The 19735-nt window shown below is 50.8% G+C and overlaps 1 protein-coding gene across 1 annotated transcript in view; it reads right to left on the bottom strand.

Moving 5' to 3' along the window:
• OTOA (otoancorin) overlaps window positions 1-19735 on the bottom strand; it is a 51915-nt gene that overhangs the window by 16115 nt on the left and 16065 nt on the right. Inside the window, 11 exon segments of the mRNA XM_087815180.1 lie at window positions 1439-1629; window positions 2596-2731; window positions 5432-5505; window positions 7242-7359; window positions 7532-7590; window positions 8628-8768; window positions 9550-9717; window positions 11818-12033; window positions 14093-14216; window positions 16344-16483; window positions 17981-18081. Coding sequence (XP_087671306.1) covers window positions 1439-1629; window positions 2596-2731; window positions 5432-5505; window positions 7242-7359; window positions 7532-7590; window positions 8628-8768; window positions 9550-9717; window positions 11818-12033; window positions 14093-14216; window positions 16344-16483; window positions 17981-18081 — 1468 coding nt within the window.

The following is a 19735-nucleotide window of genomic DNA, read 5'->3' as shown; positions in this document are numbered from 1 at the left end:
ACATTTGATTTCTGAATTCAATAAAGTCCCATTTTGTAGCCTGAAATGAATAATTAAATTTCTGTCATTTACATCACAGCATTTCCTTCCTCCCCTTCCTTGATAGAACAGTAATGATCTATCTGTTTAAATTACCGTAAGAGTCTTCTCTCTTACAAGACAAAATTTCCCCTTGAATTTGGCAGGATGCTAACAGCACTGATACAGAATCTCCTGTTGTTCTTATAGAGACCACAAGTGTCTACAGTGAAGTCCTCACACCGTATTTGGTGACGTCTCTACAGGAGGTCTGCCCAGTGACAACCCCTCTCTTAGGACCAGGCAAAACAACCCTGGCCAAAAAGCTCCCCGTTATCTCTTTGATTAAAAATATTATCCCAGCTCGGCTGGCATGGCTCAGCGATTGAGCATCGACCGACCTAGGATTCAGGAGATGGAGATTCAATTCCCAGTCGGGGCACATGCCCGGGTTGCCCACTCGATCCCCAGTGGGGGCGTGCGGGAGGTGACTCTCTCACCATTGATGTTTCTCTCTCTCTCTCCCTCTCCCTTCCTCTCTCTGAAATCAATAAAGATATTAAAATATATATATACATATATGTATGTGTATATATATATAATCTCACTAGACCGTCAGCTCTACAGGGACAGGAACCACACCTGTCTCACTAACCATTCTCTCTTTGGCTCTAGCAGTAGACAGTGGCCACATACGCAGTCCTATGGGCAGGCACTGTTTAAGTCCTTTGCATGCATTAACTCAGTTAATTGTCACACCAATCCTATGGGGACAATTACTGTCCCCACTCTACAGATGCGAAAATAAAGTGCAAAAAGTTAAGTAACTTTTCCCAAGTCGCACAGATAGAAACAAAATTTTAACCCAAGGAGTCTTGGCTTCCAACTCCATGCTCTTAAAGTCTATATAGTGGTACAGTGCCTGGGATACAGTGATTTCTCTAAAAACATCTGCTGTCTAACCATTGACTGAAAGCTATACCCTGCTCAACTATCTGACCAAGCTTCAGAACGTTCTCCACGGGAAAGAACAGTTCCATTTCCCCAGGGCACTCACTCACCCAGAGCCGACGAGGCCTCGATTATTTATACCATCATCGGCATTACTATTATTTCATATCGACAATGATACTACTACCTCCTTGCATATGTAAAGTGCTATCTTTTCAAAACGCTTTCCCTTTCCGTGTGCCGAGACATATGGAGACAACCATGTGGGGCCTGAAGAGCAGCTACCATTGTCCTCATTTTACGGGGAATCTGAGGCCCAAAGAAGAAAGGTCACACTTGCAGAATAAGCCTAAGCGTCTGCCCTCATCCTGAGCTAGAGACTCTGTTTCGAGGGCAGGAGGGCCAGGGCTGGGTGCCCCTTGGCCAGCACAGCTGGGTGCCCACCTGGAGCTGAGCCCCCCCTCCTCACCCGTGCTGCTCCAGGAGCCTGAGCCTCACTGCAGCCTTCTGCTCGGGGCTAAGGTCTGGGCAGTCTCTGAGGCCGTGCAGGGCAGTGGCCCAGGCCCTGGGGGACACTCCGTGCTGGATGACAGCCGCTGGCAAGTGGCAGAGCAGGTTCCCCACGATGTCTACAGTGTACTCGTCGGCAATGGAGTTGTTCTGAAACCGACAAGTGGAGCTCATGAGAGGGCCCAGCAGGGCTCAAGATCTGTGATCCCTTAAAAACGCTTCCTGTCCCCAAGCCTCGTAAAAAATCTGAAATCTGTATCGCCTGCCCTACTATGGACTAGTAAAGATACCGCGGGGCCTGATCTCACCCCAGGAAGACCTGATTTTGCCTCTGGGGAGGGAGACCCCACAGGGAGCGAGTATGGACGGAGGCCTGGCACATGGTGGCGCCAGGTTAATGGGGGCTGTCACTTCTGTCGTTGCTCTGAGGAGACCCCAGAGTTCAACACCCATATAACAATAGTACATAAATGATAAAAGCAGCACCTCCAAGGTTGTGTATCCCTTGAAAGTTTCAAAGCTCTTCTCGACATGACAAGAAGAGCTGGCATTTATGGAGTCTTACTATGTGCCAGGACCATTCTAAGTGTTTGCAGGTCTCAGTCCATCATTCATCTTCAAAGTAACTGTAAGAGGTAAGTACTAATACCATCCCTTTTTAAAGATAAAGAAACTGCCAGCTAGTGGCAAGGCCGGGTTCACACTACGGTGGTCTTCCCTCTGGGCCTTGGTACTAAACACCACCTTGCCTACTACATGCCCTTGGTAACTGTGAGAGAAGTGCTCTGTACCCATCCCGCAGACAAGGGACTCAGACTCGGGGGGGAAGGTGACTTTGCCACAGCCAAAAGCCAATCACCAGCAGAGGCAGGTCTAGAACCCAGACTCAGTACTGTGCTCTTTCCAGTTGCCCAGAGCGGCCTCCCATCATTCGGGCCCCGGAATGAGAGTCCCCAGGACCAGTGGCCATGGCTGCCCCACCAAGCGGCTTCAGAGTGAGCTTGGAGACCCACAGCAGGCTTGAGATCAGCCAGATCCCAAGGGCTCCCCAGGATGGCCACAGAAACGGAAGGGAAAGGGACATCAGTGAAAATGACACCCAGAAAGGTTCCTTACCAGGCACTGCTGCACTTTCCTGAGGACCAAATTCTTTTTGTGGGGATCTAAAACCAAGGAGTCCAACTGAATCTTCCCCAGGCTCATGAGAACAGGCACACATCGGGAGGCTGGGACAGCAGCCAGGTAGCGAGCCCTGGAGAGAGATGCGGAGACCAAGGGGAGGAAGACAGTAGCTGCCCTGGATTGCCCCTGAAATGAGAGCCTGCGTGCCCAGGAGCTGATCGCAAGGGTGTTCTTCAGGTGTTTGTTCTCCCAGTGACGCTGTGGCCCCTTTGGGCAGGTAACAAGCCTCCGACCCATCCTGTGCCTCTCCTATGGATGAGAACCAAACTTCCCATCATGCTCCTCTCCTATGGACGGGAACCAAGCTTCCCAGGCTGCTCCTCTCCTATGGACAGGAACCAAACTTCCCATCATGCTCCTCTCCTATGGACAGGAACCAAGCTTCCCATCATGCTCCTCTCCTATGGACAGGAACCAAGCTTCCCATCATGCTCCCCTCCAATGGATGGTAACCAAGCTTTCCAGGCTGCTCCTCTCCTATGGATGGGAACCAAACTTCCCATCATGCTCCCCTCCTATGCCTTAGCTGCACTGATCACAGAACAGTATCTCCATAGACATGCGCTGACTGATGGACTGATCGCGGAGAGGTGAGGAAAGGAAAAGAGAAAGTAGACGAAGGAAGGAACAAAGAGGAAAGGGGTTAAAGTGGAAAGTGAGGAGAGAGTGAAGAGAGCAAGAGAAGTGACCCCCAATCCATCCTCTCCAGTCCAGAGCGCCCCTAGGCTCTGGACTGTGCATCTCAGCTGCGCAACAGCGCCCCTGAGCGGGGAGAAACCGGTTCAGTGCAGGAGGGGGAGTGAAAATGTTATTACAATGATTTGTGACCCGCCAAAGCTCAACCCTACTCAACAATATTATTCCTTGTCATTGCTCTCCTTAGGGAGAAAGTAAAATGCTCTCCTTGGGGAGGCAATAATGAGGTAAAGGTTGAGAAAGACTGCTCTAGGCCCGTGCGCCCCAGCTCATCGCCACGTGACTGTTTCAAGACCAAATTCAACATGCTCTTCCTCTGTGCCGTCCCAGGCGCCTTTTGCCCTTTATCCCGAATGCCACTGCTACGGCCTTACTATTACTCGAGTCTCTCCTTGCCTCTCCCTTCCCAGCACCGCCGCCCTATTTATTTCATTTCTTCACTCACTCATTCAGCAGATGCACTGTGCTGGAGACCAGCTACGACCATGAACAAGACATGAGGGGCGGGGCTCTGCTCTCAGGATGCTTCATTCTAATGGGGGGGGGGGGGCTGAAACCAGTGGATAAAACAAGTAATTTCAGCTGCTGCTAAGGGTAAGGAAGAAAATAAAGGGTCTGTGATGGAGAACGGTGGTGGGGAAGCCAGGAGAGCCCCTTCAAAGGCCGTCCTATTTGAGCTGAGACGAGGTTAAGTGGAAGGAGACAGCCATGCCGAGGCCCAGGTTACAGAAACAGCTCCCACTGCCCTGCTTCCAGGCAAGCGCCCTGCACTCTGTCACAAGGCCAGTGCCCAGAACACAGGCAACCGCCTCGGGCCTCACACCGGCCCCCCTCGACCTGACCAGCCCTTGCTCCTCTGGCCTGCTCCCTGGTGCCCGCTCTGTGATGTGCGCCCTGCACCCCCAGAGCTCTTCACCCCACTCGTCCCTGCTGGACGGAGCGTCCCTGTGCCCCTGCGGGAGTGTCCATCTTGAACTCTAACCCTGCCTCATCCTTCCAGCTTTAGTTCAGTCTCGTCCGGCCCTCCAGTCGGGAGAAGACATTCCCTCCTCTGCTCCCAGTGTCCACTGACTGTTCCCATGGTAACAGCACCTGGCCTTCTTGGAAAATGACCCCTTCACTCTAAATCCTTGTGCTCTGGGGTGGAGCCATTTTACTCTCAGCTCCAGTCAAAGTTACCCATCCTCCCAAGGCCAGGGATTGGGTCAAGGAGAGCAAACTGGCCCAATGTAGGCCAAGGAGAGTCAAACCCAAGTCTTATTGAGAAGAATGGGAAGAGAAAGTCCTTTTTCCACCCGAATATGAAACTAGGAAGATGTATCCTTGGATCTGCCGGGGCCACCACAGAGAAACAATCTGCCTGACAGAGAACCTACAGAGGAAAGCTGGGCTAAGAGACAGATGACATCAGTTTAGCCCCTGGATCTAGCCATGCCTGAAATCCATCCCTGGACTTTCCAGTTACCTGAATCCACAATTGCCTTTTATTGCCTAACCCAGTTTGAGTTAAGACTCTGTCACTTTCAACTAAATAGCAACTTAATATTATAATTGGCTTCATGCTTGCCTGTTTTCCCCCTATGAGTTTGGAAGCTCTTATAAGGGGATATTTAGCTATTACTAAGAACTAGTACATACTAAGCACTCAATAAATATTTTTTGAATGAATGAGGACAATAACAGGAAGAGGAGAAAGAGGGAAACAGTATCCAGACCATATTTTAAAAATAGGATGTCTCCCCAGGCCTGGGTGCCCACGCATATCAGGAAAAAAATCCCCACAGCTCACATCAGCCCTGACTCCCCCTGGAGCTTGAGACCAGCCCCAGCAGGACCTGCTTCACTGGCCTGGGCTACTTTGGTTTTGGCTTTTAAATAACAAGAAAAAGCAAAGGTCTGAAATATCTATGTGGGTTCAGAATTTAAGTCCTGGTTCTCAAGGGCTTCACTGTCCACGGCACTCTCCACTCTGCCTCTGGCTCCTCACAAAAACCCAGGGGGAGAAGCACTTTAACCTGGGTGAGTCCCATCAGTCTTATTGCTGAGCCAGAAAAGGGGGCCCATGGTCACTTACGGGAGTGCAGCCAAGAGGAAGGGCTGCATAAAGGACCTGGAAACCTCCCAGTATTTCCACGCCAAACAATTAACCTGAAAGATTAAAAAAGTTCTAGGCATTTAGTGAAATAAGAGCAAACAAGATTGTGCTTTCCAGTGCCAACCACCAATCTGAGCACCTTATATATGTTTTCTTACTTAATAGAGCACCCTATGGCCCAGTTTATGTGTCAGGGAACTGAAGCAGTAGCAAGATGAACACAAAAATTTAAGTCTAAGAATGTTCACAACAGTTTTGTTTATAATTGCAATAAAGTAAGATATCACCTTAATGTCCCTCAGTAGGGGATTGGTTAAGTAAATTACGGTATGTCCATTCAACAGACTACTACACAGCTACTTTGTTTCCATGGGTAAGATTTATATATATATTAATATGGAACAATGTCCATGCCCTATTTTATATATATACACATGCCGTATGTAAAGTTAAACAGAACAATCTATACAGTATGATCTCATTTGTGCTTTTTAAGTTACATGTAAATAGGTTTATATATACCAAAAAGCTCTCAAAGTCAAGAGCCAACTTCTCCCTGTAGTTACCCCAGAACAGGTACTCTCAGCCTCAACATTACTGCCACTGGGCAGGGGCAGGCAGGGAACCACGTGCTGTGGGGCTGCCATCTGCATTCTGGGGTGTTCAGCAGCCCTGGCCTCTACACGCCACATGCCAGGAGCATCTCCCTCGAGTGTAACAACCAAATGCGTCTCCAGATATGTCCAAGTGGCCCCCTGTGAGAACCTCTCTTCTAGGGGAAATTTTACTTTCTTTCTATTTTACATAATAATTATGTTTTCAGCAAAAAAAAAAAAAATGTAACCAGAAAAGGCAACTTTTCTAATGAACTGCTTCTAAGAACTGAAGAGAGTCCAGGTAAGGAGATTTGTTGGGGTGACTGTTCTGCTCAAACACATAGGTCATCCTCAAAGCGGTTCTGACCTCCCTCATCCTTCCATATAGCTCAATGGAGCTCACCAGGGATTGGTCAGAAATGCAAACTATAGGGTATCACCCAGACCTACTTGAAGAGAAAGTCTGTAATCTGTATTTTTAAGTTTTATTGAGGTATAATTGTATGCAAAGAACTACACTGCATTTAATGTGTAAAATTTGATGAGTTTGGACATATGCAAACGCCCATGAAACCATGACCTCAGTCAAGGTCACAGGCAGGTCCCACGCCTCCCACCGTGTCCCTGTGCCCTTTCATTTTGTTTCTGTGAGAAGAGCATGTAACATGAGATCTACTCTCTTAAGCTCTGAAGTGCAGGGAAGCGCAGAGCTCACTGCAGGCACCGCGCCGCTCGGCAGACGGCCCTCAGCAAACGAACTGCTCAAGCCTTGCTGCCCCGCGCTCCCAAAGTGTGAAAGAATGTCCACAACCATCCGGAAAGGGAAGTTCCCAGTGAAAAGGGAAACACTCTTAGAGCAGTGCTCTGGTCTGGCTGCCGCTTGCCAGGATGAGCATGCTGGGTGGCAGAACGGCCTTCGGTCTGGGGGACATAATTATGAACGTGCACAACAGTAATACCTTCCAAGTGTTCTTTAAGGCTCAAATCAGAGTATGGGTAACCAACCTGTGGAAATTCTGGCTGTGAAGACGGGTATTGGGGGCATTTAAGGAAGGAACTGGACAGAGCCTGGCTCAGTATTTGGCCCCACATCAGCCCTGGCGTCAGAACAATCCCGACATCCATATCTTAAGATGCCAGTCGATGCAGGGTCGGCTCCCGGGGTGGAAAGAGAAACAGAAGCGGGAGAGTACCTGATAGGGCGAAAGCAGAGAGAGGCTGCTCTCGAAGGACTGGAAGTGGGCCAGGAAGGAGTCGGCGCTCAGGGCATCAATGTGGGAGCACGTCACGCCTTTGACCAGCTGCCCTGTGCTAGAAAACAAGACAGGCGCCCGAGAAGAACGGGGAGGGTAAGGCAGGGAAGCAGGAGAAAGCGAAGGCATCGCCCGTCTGACACAGGCTCCGGGAGGGACCGTTCAAGTCTCCCTGCTGGGAAATCAGGCTCCCACACGCTCACGGCCCCAGGCGAGCTGTGCTCTCCTACCTCAGCAGCTCGGCGGGCCTCCTGCTGCTCTTGGACAGGAGCTCATAGAGGAACAGGGCCTGGGGGGAGAGAACATGGCACCCTCGGTGGAGCACTCGCTCACCTTGGTGAGCGCGCGGTGTGCCCGGCACCGTGAAGCCCTGTGGGGAAGGCACAACACGATCCCGCTTTACAAATGGGAAAACAGAGGCTCACCAGGCCGTTGCCTGCCCAGGACCATACAGTTGCTAAGCGGCAGAGCTGGGACTTGAGCTGGCAGCAGAGCACTTGCAGAGCCCTCGCTCCGGCGGCCAGGCCACTCCCTGTGCCCAGGAGGCGAATGGGGAGCCCGCTGCTGGGGAGCTCAGTTTACTTCCTAGGCTTTGGGAAGCCACTCCCCAGGCGAGGACCCTCGGAAGCCCCGATGTCCTTGCCCACCTGGTAGTTCCTGGACATGTGGCATCCCAGAAGCAAAAGCAGGTGAGATGGATGAACAGGCAGGATGGGCCAGTGAAGCCGACTACATGACTGGAAGGTGGGAACTTTCAGGCCCAACCCCTGATCTCCAGGGAGGGGAGGGGCCTGGAAGTTCAATCCATCACCCTTGGCCAACGAGTTCATCAGTAGTGCCTGTGTGATGAAGCCCCATAGAAACCCAAAGGACAGGGTTCTGAGAGCTTCGGGGCTGGTGCACACATGGGGATGTGGGGAGAGTGGCACCCGGAGAGGACACGAGCGCTCCGAGCCCCTTCCCCACACCTTGCCCTGAGCATCTCTCCCATTGGCTGCTCCTGAGTTACACTCTTTCCTAATAATCCAGTGATCTGGTGAGTAAAATGTTTCTCGAAGTTCTGTGAGCCGCTCCCGCAAACTCACCAAACTCAAGGAGGGTGTCATCGGAGCCTCCCGTCTATCAGTCAGAAGCACAAGTGACAACCTGGACTAGCGACTGGGACTGAGCCCCTTAACCTGTGGGATCTGACGCTCCCTCCAGGCAGGTGGTGGCAGAATTGAGTTGAATTGTAGGACCTCCGGGCTAGTGTCAGTGACATCCTTGTTGGTGTGGGGCCCCTCACGCACACCTCGGAGCTGGCGCGGGGACCCTCAGAGGTCATACCTGACTCCTCCGGAGCTCCTTCTCCTTTAGGGCAGTAGAGTTGAGTCCAGGTTCCCTCCTTAAATCGAAGAGAGACACTTCCTTAAAGAGAGCCCCTTGTATTTCCACAACACCCGCGGCGGTACCTCCTGCTTCAGTCATCTGCCAAAGCGAGAAGACGCTCACCAACAGCCAGCGGCAGGAAGACGCTCACCGACAGCCACAGGGCGAGCAGACGCCCGCCAGCAGCAGCAGGGCAGGTGCCCAGCTCTGGGAAAGGGCCGGGCACTGTGTCAAGTGCTTCCCAGGCACAAAATCCATCAGATCTGCTCAGCAAACCTATTCATTGCCCCCATTCTATAGCTAAGAACACCGAGGTGTAACGAGTAATTGGTGATAAGTGAGATTTAAGCCCAAGTCTGTCTTATTTCAAAGCTTGTGCTCTTTAGTTTCGCCATATGAGCTACTGCTGCCTGCAAGGTGCTGACGTTTCGGGCCAAACCTCTTGTATTTGGTTTCTTAAAAGATTTTGCCATTGGAAAAGGCAAGTCTGAGAGAAGAGAATGCCCCAGAGACCCACTGCCGAGCGAGGGAGAGGAGCTCGTGAGGCTGAACCACGGAAGGGGCTTCGGAAGCACTCCAGGAGCTTCAGAACTCATTTTTAGATTGGAAAACGAACTTTTAAAATGTTACTATATTAAGGACCTAATTTAAGAAAAGTCTTCCAGGTTTGAATTGCTAGGGAGAGGGTGTCTGGGAAGAAATATAACCTGACCCAGGGCTCTCTCTGGGAGAGAGGGAAGGCAGGTGTCAGAGGAAGGTGCTCTCCAGGCTCAGGACCACCCTCACAAAGACTGAGCCAACCCCCGCCCCCAGGCTGTGTCCCCACCGCTTGCTCCCCAAACCCCAGAGAGCCTGTGGCTGAGGACTGGACCCCCCTCACCTTGCTGAGGATGCCTTGCTGCTGGGTGGGCGACAGCTCGGACAGGTGCAGGGAGCCGGGGCTTCTCAGGAGCTGTGCCAGGTCCCCAGGGTCCATGCTGTGGAAGGCCTGGGTGCCCACCCCGGCCAGCAGCACGCCCATCTGGCTGACACTGTGCCAGGACAGCACCTGGGCAAGGACCAGCCATGAGAATCGAGGCTCTGCTCTTTCACCTCACGGCATTTGTCAGGACCCCCTGCGGGCCGGGTCTCAGGGCGGCCGCCAGGTGTACCAGGGTGTGCTGCCCTCCCAGGCCCCCCTTCCTCTAACAGGAGAGACCGTTAAATATCAAAACGACAGGAGCGTAATGGCTCCTGGGGGGTGGGGAGCGTGCTTTGCTGCCTGAGACCACAGCACAAATACGGGAAAGCAGTGGCCCATGCACCACATTTTTTGTGTGTTTTTAATTTGAACTAGTTGACAACATTTAAAATATGGGGAATTCCCATAAAAATCCAGGTTTGAGTCTCTGGCTTTTTTAAAAATCTGAACATCAGGCAATGTGGGCCCACACTGCAACAATGGGCAAGAACTGAGCAGCAGGTGCCCCTCAGGTAGGCCCGGGGCCCTGTCTACCCAGCCCTGGCCCCTCTCACAATGCCTGAGGCCACCCATGGTTCTCTTACGTCACCTGGCAAGCACCTGACATAGCAAAGCCCCTGTTTCATTTATCTCCGTGCAGAAACTCTGAGCTGAAATAAAGATATGTTTCGGGATACGCATCTGATATTTTATGACAACTCTGACTGTAGCTGGCACCCGATCAGAAACGAAGGGTGTCTCCTCCTACTCCTTCAGAGTGAAGATGCTGGGTGGCTTTCCATACAAACAGGAACAGTCCTTGGTTCTATAGAAAGACGGCTGAGTGGCTTCCTTTAGTTATGCTCTATAGAATGATAGCCTCGCTGTCCCCAAAGAAGGCAAGACCTTTCCAACTCTTAGCTTCTTGGTAAAAGTCACCTTGTAGGAAGAGCTGGCTACTAGGAAAGAGATGAGCCACTTGGTCCAGGGCTGGGAGAAACGAGACAGTCTCCCTCAGCTCCTAACATCAATTCACAGAAAAACAGGCAGGTCAACCCAGGTGGCCCCAGTCAAAGCAGGGAAGGGCTGCCAAGCCTTCAAACTAAAGTCACCGCAAGGCTAGGAGGGACCAGGTGAGTGGGCTGGCCTTGGCCTGAGTCGGAAGGTGAGGACGGGCTGGGCAGTGGCCATGGAGCCAAGATGAGGTGGTCAGCGTGGGAGCTGGGCAAGCAGGCTCTGAAGTCAGATGCCCTGGGTTCAGGCCCAACTGTGTCCCTTTTGTGTGGCCTCGCCAATTCCCTCATATGCCCCATGTCTCACGTGAGTGACCTGGGGAATGAAAGTTGTAACACTATTGATCTCATAGGGTTGGTCGGAGGTTTAAATAATTAACTCACTTAGAACAGAGCCTGGCACACGGTGAGCACTTAATAAATGTTTGTTGTCGTATTGGAATTGGTCCCAACCCAATCCTAAGGAGCCACTTTGCTTCCTGGGAAGTGGCTATGAGTGTGACCTAAAAGAGCAGGACCCAAAACATTCAGGGCTCAGGGTTCTGGAGCCCTTTCCACCGGGCCCAGCACAGAGAGACTAATACCCCAAGAAAAAGGCCCATTTCCCACCAGGAGCAGCAGGAGCATAAACCAGACACATGCTCCCTGGTATCGCCAGGGCCACATGCAGGAGACAGAGCTGGGACTGAACCAAGGGCGTCTGGCTTCAGAGCCCGCTTGCGTAACTCCCTCTGAACAGGACCTTCTGTGGGGACAGTTCCCTCTGGGCAGCCTGAGGCTGGAATAAAATAGCATTATCTCTGATCCCAGGCTGAGGGATGTGTTAGCCGCCTCGACCACTAGCAAGAAAGTCCCGGGGCGAATCCCGCGCTTTGCCCAAAACTCAACGGGCGCTCACGCTCACTGAGCTCACCCTCCAGGTCACGCGCTCTTCCAGCCTCTTCCTGTGTCCTGACTACATAATCCGAGCAGCCACCTGTGGAACAGACGGCAGGGCACCCATCCTATCTTACAAATGGGGAAACTGCGGCAAAGAGAAGTCAAGCCAATCGTCCGAGGCAGCAAAGGTGCAGCTAGTAAGTGGGAGATCAAGGATGTGGACCCAGGAGGCCTCCTCGGCACTGTTCCCTGCGTGCGCGGGGCTGGCCCGGGGCCGGGGCCGGGCCCTGAAAAGGGGTCCAGAACTCGCACTCACCTTCTCATGCGCCAAGTATTTGGCGGACAAGATGATGGCCTGGCTCTTGGCCCAGCCTGACACCTGGTTGAGGGTGGAGATGGCGCCGTGCACAGCCTCGGGGGAGAGGGACTCCAGCTGCCTGTGGGTCAAGCCCACGACCGCGTCCGACAAAGAGCCCAGGGTCTCGTTCAGGGTCTGGTTCTCCGTGGCAATGTCCAGGAGGTCAGCTTTGAGCTAGCAGAGGAGCAGGCCAGGATGGGATGGACAGCCAGCAGGACAGGGGCTCCCTCTGACTCCACCCCCCACCCCACCGGCCTCACCCACGGGAGAGGGACCCTGCCGTGCCCAGAGAATGAGTCACCCCAGGGAGAGCCCCGTCTCCTCTGGCCTTGACCTTAATATGCCGCAGTTGACTTTGTGCTTTATTTATTTCTTTTAAATCCTCACCTGAGGATATTTTTTCCATTGCTTTTCAGAGAGAGTGGAAGGGAGAGAAGAGAGTAGAGAGAAAAACATGGATGTGAGAGAGACACATCAATTGGTTGCCTCCTGCACCCACCTGACCGGGGCCAGGGGAGCTTGCAACCCAGGTACGTGCCCTTGGCTGGAATCAAACCCAGGACCCTTCAGTCTGCTGGCCGACGCTCCAGCTACTGAGCCAAACCGGCTAGGGCTGTGCTTTATTTAAATATTAATTTGTTCCTAAGGCAGAGGAAGTTTTGTCAGCTTCACCCATAACGCCACCACTCTCTAGCATCTGCTTTCCTTTTGTGACCTTGAACTCTACAACTGTATATATGGCTGTTTTCCTTCCATGAAATATCCAGGGGTTTTTATGATAATATACAATCTATATAAAAGTAATTCTCAACAGTAACAAAAAGTAAAAGTCTCCTGAGAATCCTGCCTCATACAAATAACCACGATTGGTAACGGCATGTATAGGCTCCTAGAACCTCTCATGCCTTTATAAATATGTACTTTATCAATAAACTATGGTGCATGGTCTTTACGTAATCATAATATGAACAAAAGTGCACTTTTCTATATTTTTCACTTAAAGTGATATCTTACAAATTTTCACGCTCTGTGATCACCTTAACAATCATTAGCCCGGCCGGGCGTGGCTCAGCAGTTGAGCATCGACCTAGGATCCAGGCGATCAGGGTTCGATTCCAGGTCAGGGCACATGCCCAGGTTGTGGGCTCGATCCCCAGTTGGGGGCTTGCGGGAGGCAGCCTATCAATGACTCTGTCATCATTGATGTTTCTATCTCTCTCTCTCCCTCCCCTTTCCTCTCTCTGAAATCAATAAAAATATATTTTTTAAAAACCAAAAAAAACCCAACAATTATTTTATTATATGTCTGTCCAGCTACAGTCAATTGTTTCACCAACTGCTTCCATGTTACCTCTTGTAACATAACCTCTGTGCAAAAGAAAAAAAGCAAGCAGGGCTCCTGTATGAACACCTGAATTTGTATGAACAACGTATGTGTTCGCTTTACATGTGTGTACCCAGTGTTCCAGGCAGTCCTGAAACGGACACTGGGGGGCAGCAGAGGGAAGTGAGAGAATAGCCGTCCCAGCGCCCGGTTCTGCCAGTTCAGCTGGTCTCCTTCCCTAGCTCTGGGCTCTCGGCTCCCACACCTGTGCCGTGAGGCGGTGGACAGGTCAGAGCTTCTCCACGCGTGGTCCTTGGCCAGCAGCAGCCGCAGAACCTGAAGCTTGTTAGAAACGCAGAGTCACCCTAGCCAGTTTTGCTCAGTGGTTAGAGCAGTGGCCCACGACGGAAGGGCCCCGGGTTGATTCCAGCCAAGAGTACTTACCTCAGTTGCAGGATCATCCCTGATCCCTGACCCCGGTTGGGGTGCATGTGGGAGGCAACCAATCGATGTGTCTCTCTCACATCAATGTTTCTCTCTCTCTCTCTCTGTCCCTTATACTCTCTCTGAAAAGCAATGGAAAAAATATCCTCAGGTGAGGATTAGAAAGAAAAGAAGGAAGAAACGCAGAGTCTCGGGCCCCACTCGGACCTGTGGACTCAGATCCCCAGCTGGCCTCCTGCATCTTAAGTCTGAGGTGGCCTCTCTGACAGAATGTTTATCTAACCAAGCTTTCCTACACTGTCTTGTGTGCTCCCTCCCATTTTAAGCTCACATGTTTGAGATACCCTCTACTCTGGCTGGACCCGATTAACCTTACGTGTTTCTCTCAAAGCTCGGGCAAGACTCCCCATTTCTCTGGCTAGAAAAACTGAGGCCAAGGCCCAGGGCTGTGCATCCCGTCTGCACCTTCTGCACACCAGCCTGGAATCCCCTGAGCCGGCTGCACTTGATCATCTGGTGAAGGAGGACTTGGGCCATGGCGGCGTCCAGCAGCTCCAGGTCTCCGTAGAAACAGATGAGCAGCCCCAGCCTGTGTGGGAGGACAAGGGGCGCTTGCACAGGGCACAGTGACGGGCAAGCGACTTGCTCAGGACAAGTGGTGGAGCTGGGACTTAAAGCTAGAGCCATCCGACTATGGCATGTCTCCTCCTGGGCGGTAAGGGGCATGAGAGAAGCATGGTGCTGAGTTAGCCACAGAAAACGCCCCATTTTCAACCTGGATATAAGGCGCTGTCCACAGAGGGATTCTCTGGGGCGCAGATTCATTTCCAGGGTGCTTTACAACCTACCCTCCCAGATGATAATGAACTTCGAAAGGAAAGAAAAAGACAGGAGACAGAAGAGAGTAGGGACAGAAGTGGGATTTGAACCCTGGTCAGCTGGGAGCACTATACGCAGTGGTTAAGAGCATAGCTTCAGGCCACTGGCGTGTGAAGCCCGGCTCCACGGGGTCTCCAGCAAGTTGCTCAAGTTCTCTGCAAGGCGTGCAGGGCGGCGGCCCCGTGAGCCTTTGCTAAAGGGGAGGTTTGCTTTGCTCATCAGATCCCGTCGTAATAAATGTGATGAGTGTGGGACGAGCGAGAAGCAGCAGGGGAATGACTCGCATGCCTCCTGGCGGATTCTGAGCACGCTCGCTAACGATGCTCCCGGCATTAGTGTGATAGCTCCTCGGCCTGGCACGGCTGGGCCGCCCGCTCAAGGACGCTGACATGCTCAGACGTGTCCACAGGGCAGCAACCAGGTCAGGGAAGCGTCTGAAATTGTGTCTAATGAGAAAGATGACTTTGGGGGAGCGAAGACTGAGTATGAATAAGCACGTTAAGAGTAACTGATGTTTCTTGAGCATTAACTGTGTGTCTGGTGTGTGTGATCCTTGCAAGGACCTTAGTGAGGTAGGCAGGCTGTTGTCTCCCATTTCATAGATGGGGAAAGGGAGGCAGAAAAGAGCAGTAACACTGCCAAAATCACACAACTTAGGAGTTGCAGAGCCAGGATCAAACCCAGGAACTCTGGCTCCAGGTCCCACTAAGCTATTCTTTGTGTAACTATAGAAATACGGGACCCATGCTAATGGGTGAAAATTCCTAGAGATGGAGGAACGCGGGGTAACAGTTTTATATAAGAACATTCTCTACAAGTGAGTCTGAAAAACTTTAAGGTAAGCCCGGCCGAGAATGGCTCAGTGGTTGAGCATCGACCTAGGATCCAGGAGACTGGGGTTCGATTCCCGGTCAGGGCACATGCCGGGGTGGCGGGCTAGATCCCCAGTCAGGGGCGTGCAGGAGGCAGCCGATCAATGACTCTCTCATCATTGATGTTTCTCTCTCTCTCTCCCTCTCCCTTCCTCTCTCTGAAATCAATAAAGATATTTAAGCCCGGCCGGGCGTGGCTCAGTGGTTAAGCGTCGACCTAGGATCCAGGCGATCAGGGTTCGATTCCCGGTCAGGGCACATGCCCGGGTTGCGGGCTCAGTCAATGACTCTCTCATCATTGATGTTTCTAAGCTCTCTCTCTCCCTCTCCTTTCCTCTCTCTGAAATCAATAAAGATATATTTTAAATAAATAAATAAATAAAGATCTTTTTTAAAAAAACAAAAAACAAACTTTAAGGTAATACCTTAAGCATTGTGACAATAAGGCCCTGGGAGTTCCCTCCCCACTGCACACCCATCCCCTGATATTCAACCCTCTGGGGTCACACCTCCTGCCCCTCCCCCTGCTGGAAAAGGTTCCTGGGGGTTCCCGTTACAATCACTAAATTCTAGAGCTGATCTCACCTAGGGGTGTAGATAACTCACTCGAGAGTCCAGATAAAAAGGGGCTCACAAATATGGGAACCCAAGAACTATTTCCAATACTCGGCGCAACGTATAATTCCCGAATATATAATGGTAATTATACATTTGCCTTGGAATGGACAGGGTGCTGAATATTTAAACCTCAGCACTTGATAAAGTTGCATGAAATGCCTGGCACACAGGAGATGCTCAGAAAGCACCTGTTCCCTCCCCTCTCAGGACCTCCCTAGGGAGATCTCTTTGGGGAACACTCCCTTCAAACGCACAGAGACTATTCACGGACCAGCCATTCCCCTCCCCTCCCCGGATCCCTTGCCGCTCAGAGGGACCTGCCGCTCGGGTGGTATGTTGGGCCTTGCCTGTGGATGGTGGAGGTGTTCCGCATGTCAAAGGCCGAGGAGCCGATCCTCTCCAGGAACGCCTGGGCCAGCCTGGGCGTGATGTCGTAGACTGTGTCCAACTGCTTGGTGGCGTTGTCATAGCTGATAAACAGCCCAATCTGGTGGACAGGGACAGGAAGATCAGTGAGGAGGGCAGAGTGGCCCGTATGCCCACCCTGGGGTCTGTGCTGTGCTTCGTCACCGACGCTCAGACGTGCCCAGTTCTTGTAGCCACAGATTTCTCTATGGCCCATCGCTGCTGCTGTGGCTTCCTCCTCAGCCCAGCCGGCAGCATTGGTTTTTTAACATCCATGAAGCTGAACTTTTTTTAAGCTAATGTTTGCACAGTTACTTCTTGATTTGTTACACTGAGGTCAGAGAATGCAGTCCACAAATTTTCTGCTTTGGAGAATCAGAGTATTTTTTAACAAATGAGTGAGTTTATAAACGGCCCTCGGGCAATTAAAAAAAGTGTGTTCTTTGTAAGATTAAAAAGTCAACTAGAAGAGAAAGGAATTTAGTATATTAATAACTTTCTATTCTTGTGCACTTTCTGCCTGTGTCCGAGGGTGTCACATTGGCGTCCCCTGTATTTCCATGCACTGGTTTTCTGTGCTGAAAAGACTCACAAAGCTGCCTCTCCCTCGTGGGCTGCCCTTTGTCATATAAAATGCCCCTCGGTGCCGGTGCTCCGCTCTCCCCTCCCTGTCCCACACTGTCCGGATGAAGAAGAAAAGCTGCCTCTTGGTCTTACAAATGCCCCCTCGTGCGCGGCTCCTCGGAATCTAACCTCTGTCCGCTCCCTGGACTCAGCAGTGGGAGGGCACAGTGGGGTTCAATCCGGGTCGTAACTGAGGGTTACAGAGTCAAAAGACATTCGAGATGATCCCAGCCTCCCGGGTAAAAAGAGGAACCTAGTGTTGCCTCTGGTTTCGTAATAAACAGGCCTTGTTGGGTCAGTTGGCCCTTGAACAAGCCTGTCACTTGCAAAGACTTCTCTCACCGGCCAGGGGACAGCCGGGCACACAGGGTAAAAACTCTCTGTAAAAGCCTCCTGTGCTAGAGCCACGCTTTGGAGGCTGCAGTCCAGAGTCAGGGTGCCCCAGGGACTTCACTGTCACTGGGTCAACATCGGGAGGAGAGAAACAGACTGACCGTGAGTTAAGTAACCTTGGAACAGAGTGAAACGCAGTCATTAGCCCTGCTGAAGTAGCTATTGATACAAGCAGCCATAAATAGGCCTAGCTATTCATGCACGCGGCCTTGGATTTGGGTTCATGCTCCCACGGGCTGGAAACTCTATAGCTATTGTCCTTGGCCTTTCTTGAGGACAAAACCACTCTGGAGTGAGTTCTGGTGCACAGCCACACTCTCCTTCCACCACGCGTGTCCGCATCCTCAGTGGTCCACAATTCTTTTTCTTGTGTTAGCATTTCTACACCAGACACAGTCCGATGCTGACCACCTGAGGCCTTATTCCAAGAGTTTTCTTTGAAGACCCAGATATATTGGGCTGAGTAGGTGTCCAATTTCCAGGGCACCTCGCTGGCTGGTGGAATATGAGGCTTGGGATATACCTCATCCCAGGGGGTCGTACGTGTACTTTCCCAACTTACTTCCTGAGAACTAATTTTCATAATTTCTTCAAGTGACAGGTGAACCATATATCTGCCCAAAATCCATAAGTTTTCTGCGCTGACCCATGAAACAGAGTCATCTGAAAGAAAATAAATAAATGGATAAATAAGTGAATAAGTAAATAAAAAGCCTCTGCACTGGGTGCATTCATTAATTCATCCATTCATTCGGTGACCGTTCACGGGCAGCCTCCCACCCGTGAGCCGCCAGGCCGCACGCCAGAGTCACAGATGCCTGCTACCGGGGCTCAGTAGTGTGGTGCCTGGCCCAGCAGCACCTGGGAACTTGTTAGAAATTCGGAGTGCTTGTTAAGACTGGAGACCACAAAAATACAGATTTATTTTTAGCGCAGTGACTAAATAATCTGGCAACTTCAATATATTTGACTCTCTTTTATTACTACCAGTAACAACCAGTATCACCCTAGCTGACTATCACCATGTTACTACACTTGAGCCAAACTAAACCACTTGTACACACCCCAAACATTCACCAAACCTCCGCTCTCTTGGGCCCTTCTCAGGAGCCTGGATGCCTTTCACCTGACCCTCAGCCTCCAAGTCCTCCCTTCAAGATCGAGCTCAAACATTTCCTCTTCCTTAAAGCCTAGCTTGTCTCTCAGCCACCAGTGATTTCTCTCTCCTCTGAACTCCCAGAGGATTCTCTCTGTCGCTGTTGGGCCATTTTAAATTCCCATTGACCCACCCAGAACAAAACACTCACACAGGCTGGAAAAAAAACAAAACCAAAAAACTTCTGGAGGATTTTGAAGGAGAGATCAACAGCAATACAGTCATAGTAGGGGACTTTAGCAACCCACTGACTTCACTGGATAGATCTTCCAGATAAAAACTTAACAAGGAAACAGTGACTCTAAATAACACACTAGATGAGATGGATTTGACATTTACACCAATTCACCCCAAAGCTGCAGAATATGCATTCTCCTCAAGTGCACATGGGACATTCTCAAAGAGAGACCACATGTTAAGACACAAGACAAGTCTCTACAAGTTCAAGAAGACTGAAATCATATCAAGCATCTTCTTGGACATTTACACCATGGAATACTATGCAGCTGTAAAAAGAAGGATCCCTTACCCTATGAGACAGCATGGAGGGACCTGGAGAGTATTATGCTAAGTGAAATAAGCCAGGCAGAGAAAGACAAGTGTCACATGATCTTACTCATATGTGGAATCTAATGAACAAAATAAACTGATGAACAAAATAGATCCAGAGACAAAGAAGCATGGAACAGACTGACAAATCTCAGAGGGAAAGTGGGGGTGGGTGGGGAGAGATTAACCTAAGAATTTATACACATACATGCATAACGCATGGACACGGACAAGTGTGGTGAAGACCAGGGGGGAGGTGTACAGGGTGGAGGGGATCAATGGGGGGGGGGGGAAGGGGACATATGTAATACTTTCAACAATAAAGATAAATTTAAAAAAATTAATTCCCCATCAGTGGATGTCAATGGAACTTGAAGAACCAACATGTGAAGAAAAGAGAATCCTTGTGCACAATTGGTGGGAATGCGACTGGTGCAACCACTGTGGAAAACAGTATGGAGGATCCTCAAAAAAAATAAAAATAGAGCTACTTTATGACCCACAATCCCACTTCTGGTATTTATCTGAAGGAAATGAAAACACTAATTTGAAAAGATACCTGCACCCCAGCATTATTTACTACAGCTAAGATATGGGAGCAACCTAAGTGTC

Source organism: Miniopterus natalensis, chromosome 3 (assembly GCF_054644295.1).
Source record: "Miniopterus natalensis isolate mMinNat1 chromosome 3, mMinNat1.hap1, whole genome shotgun sequence".
NCBI lineage: Eukaryota > Metazoa > Chordata > Mammalia > Chiroptera > Miniopteridae > Miniopterus > Miniopterus natalensis.
The sequence above is the reverse complement of the archived record's forward strand: the minus strand, read 5'-3'. Positions and strand labels throughout refer to the sequence as shown.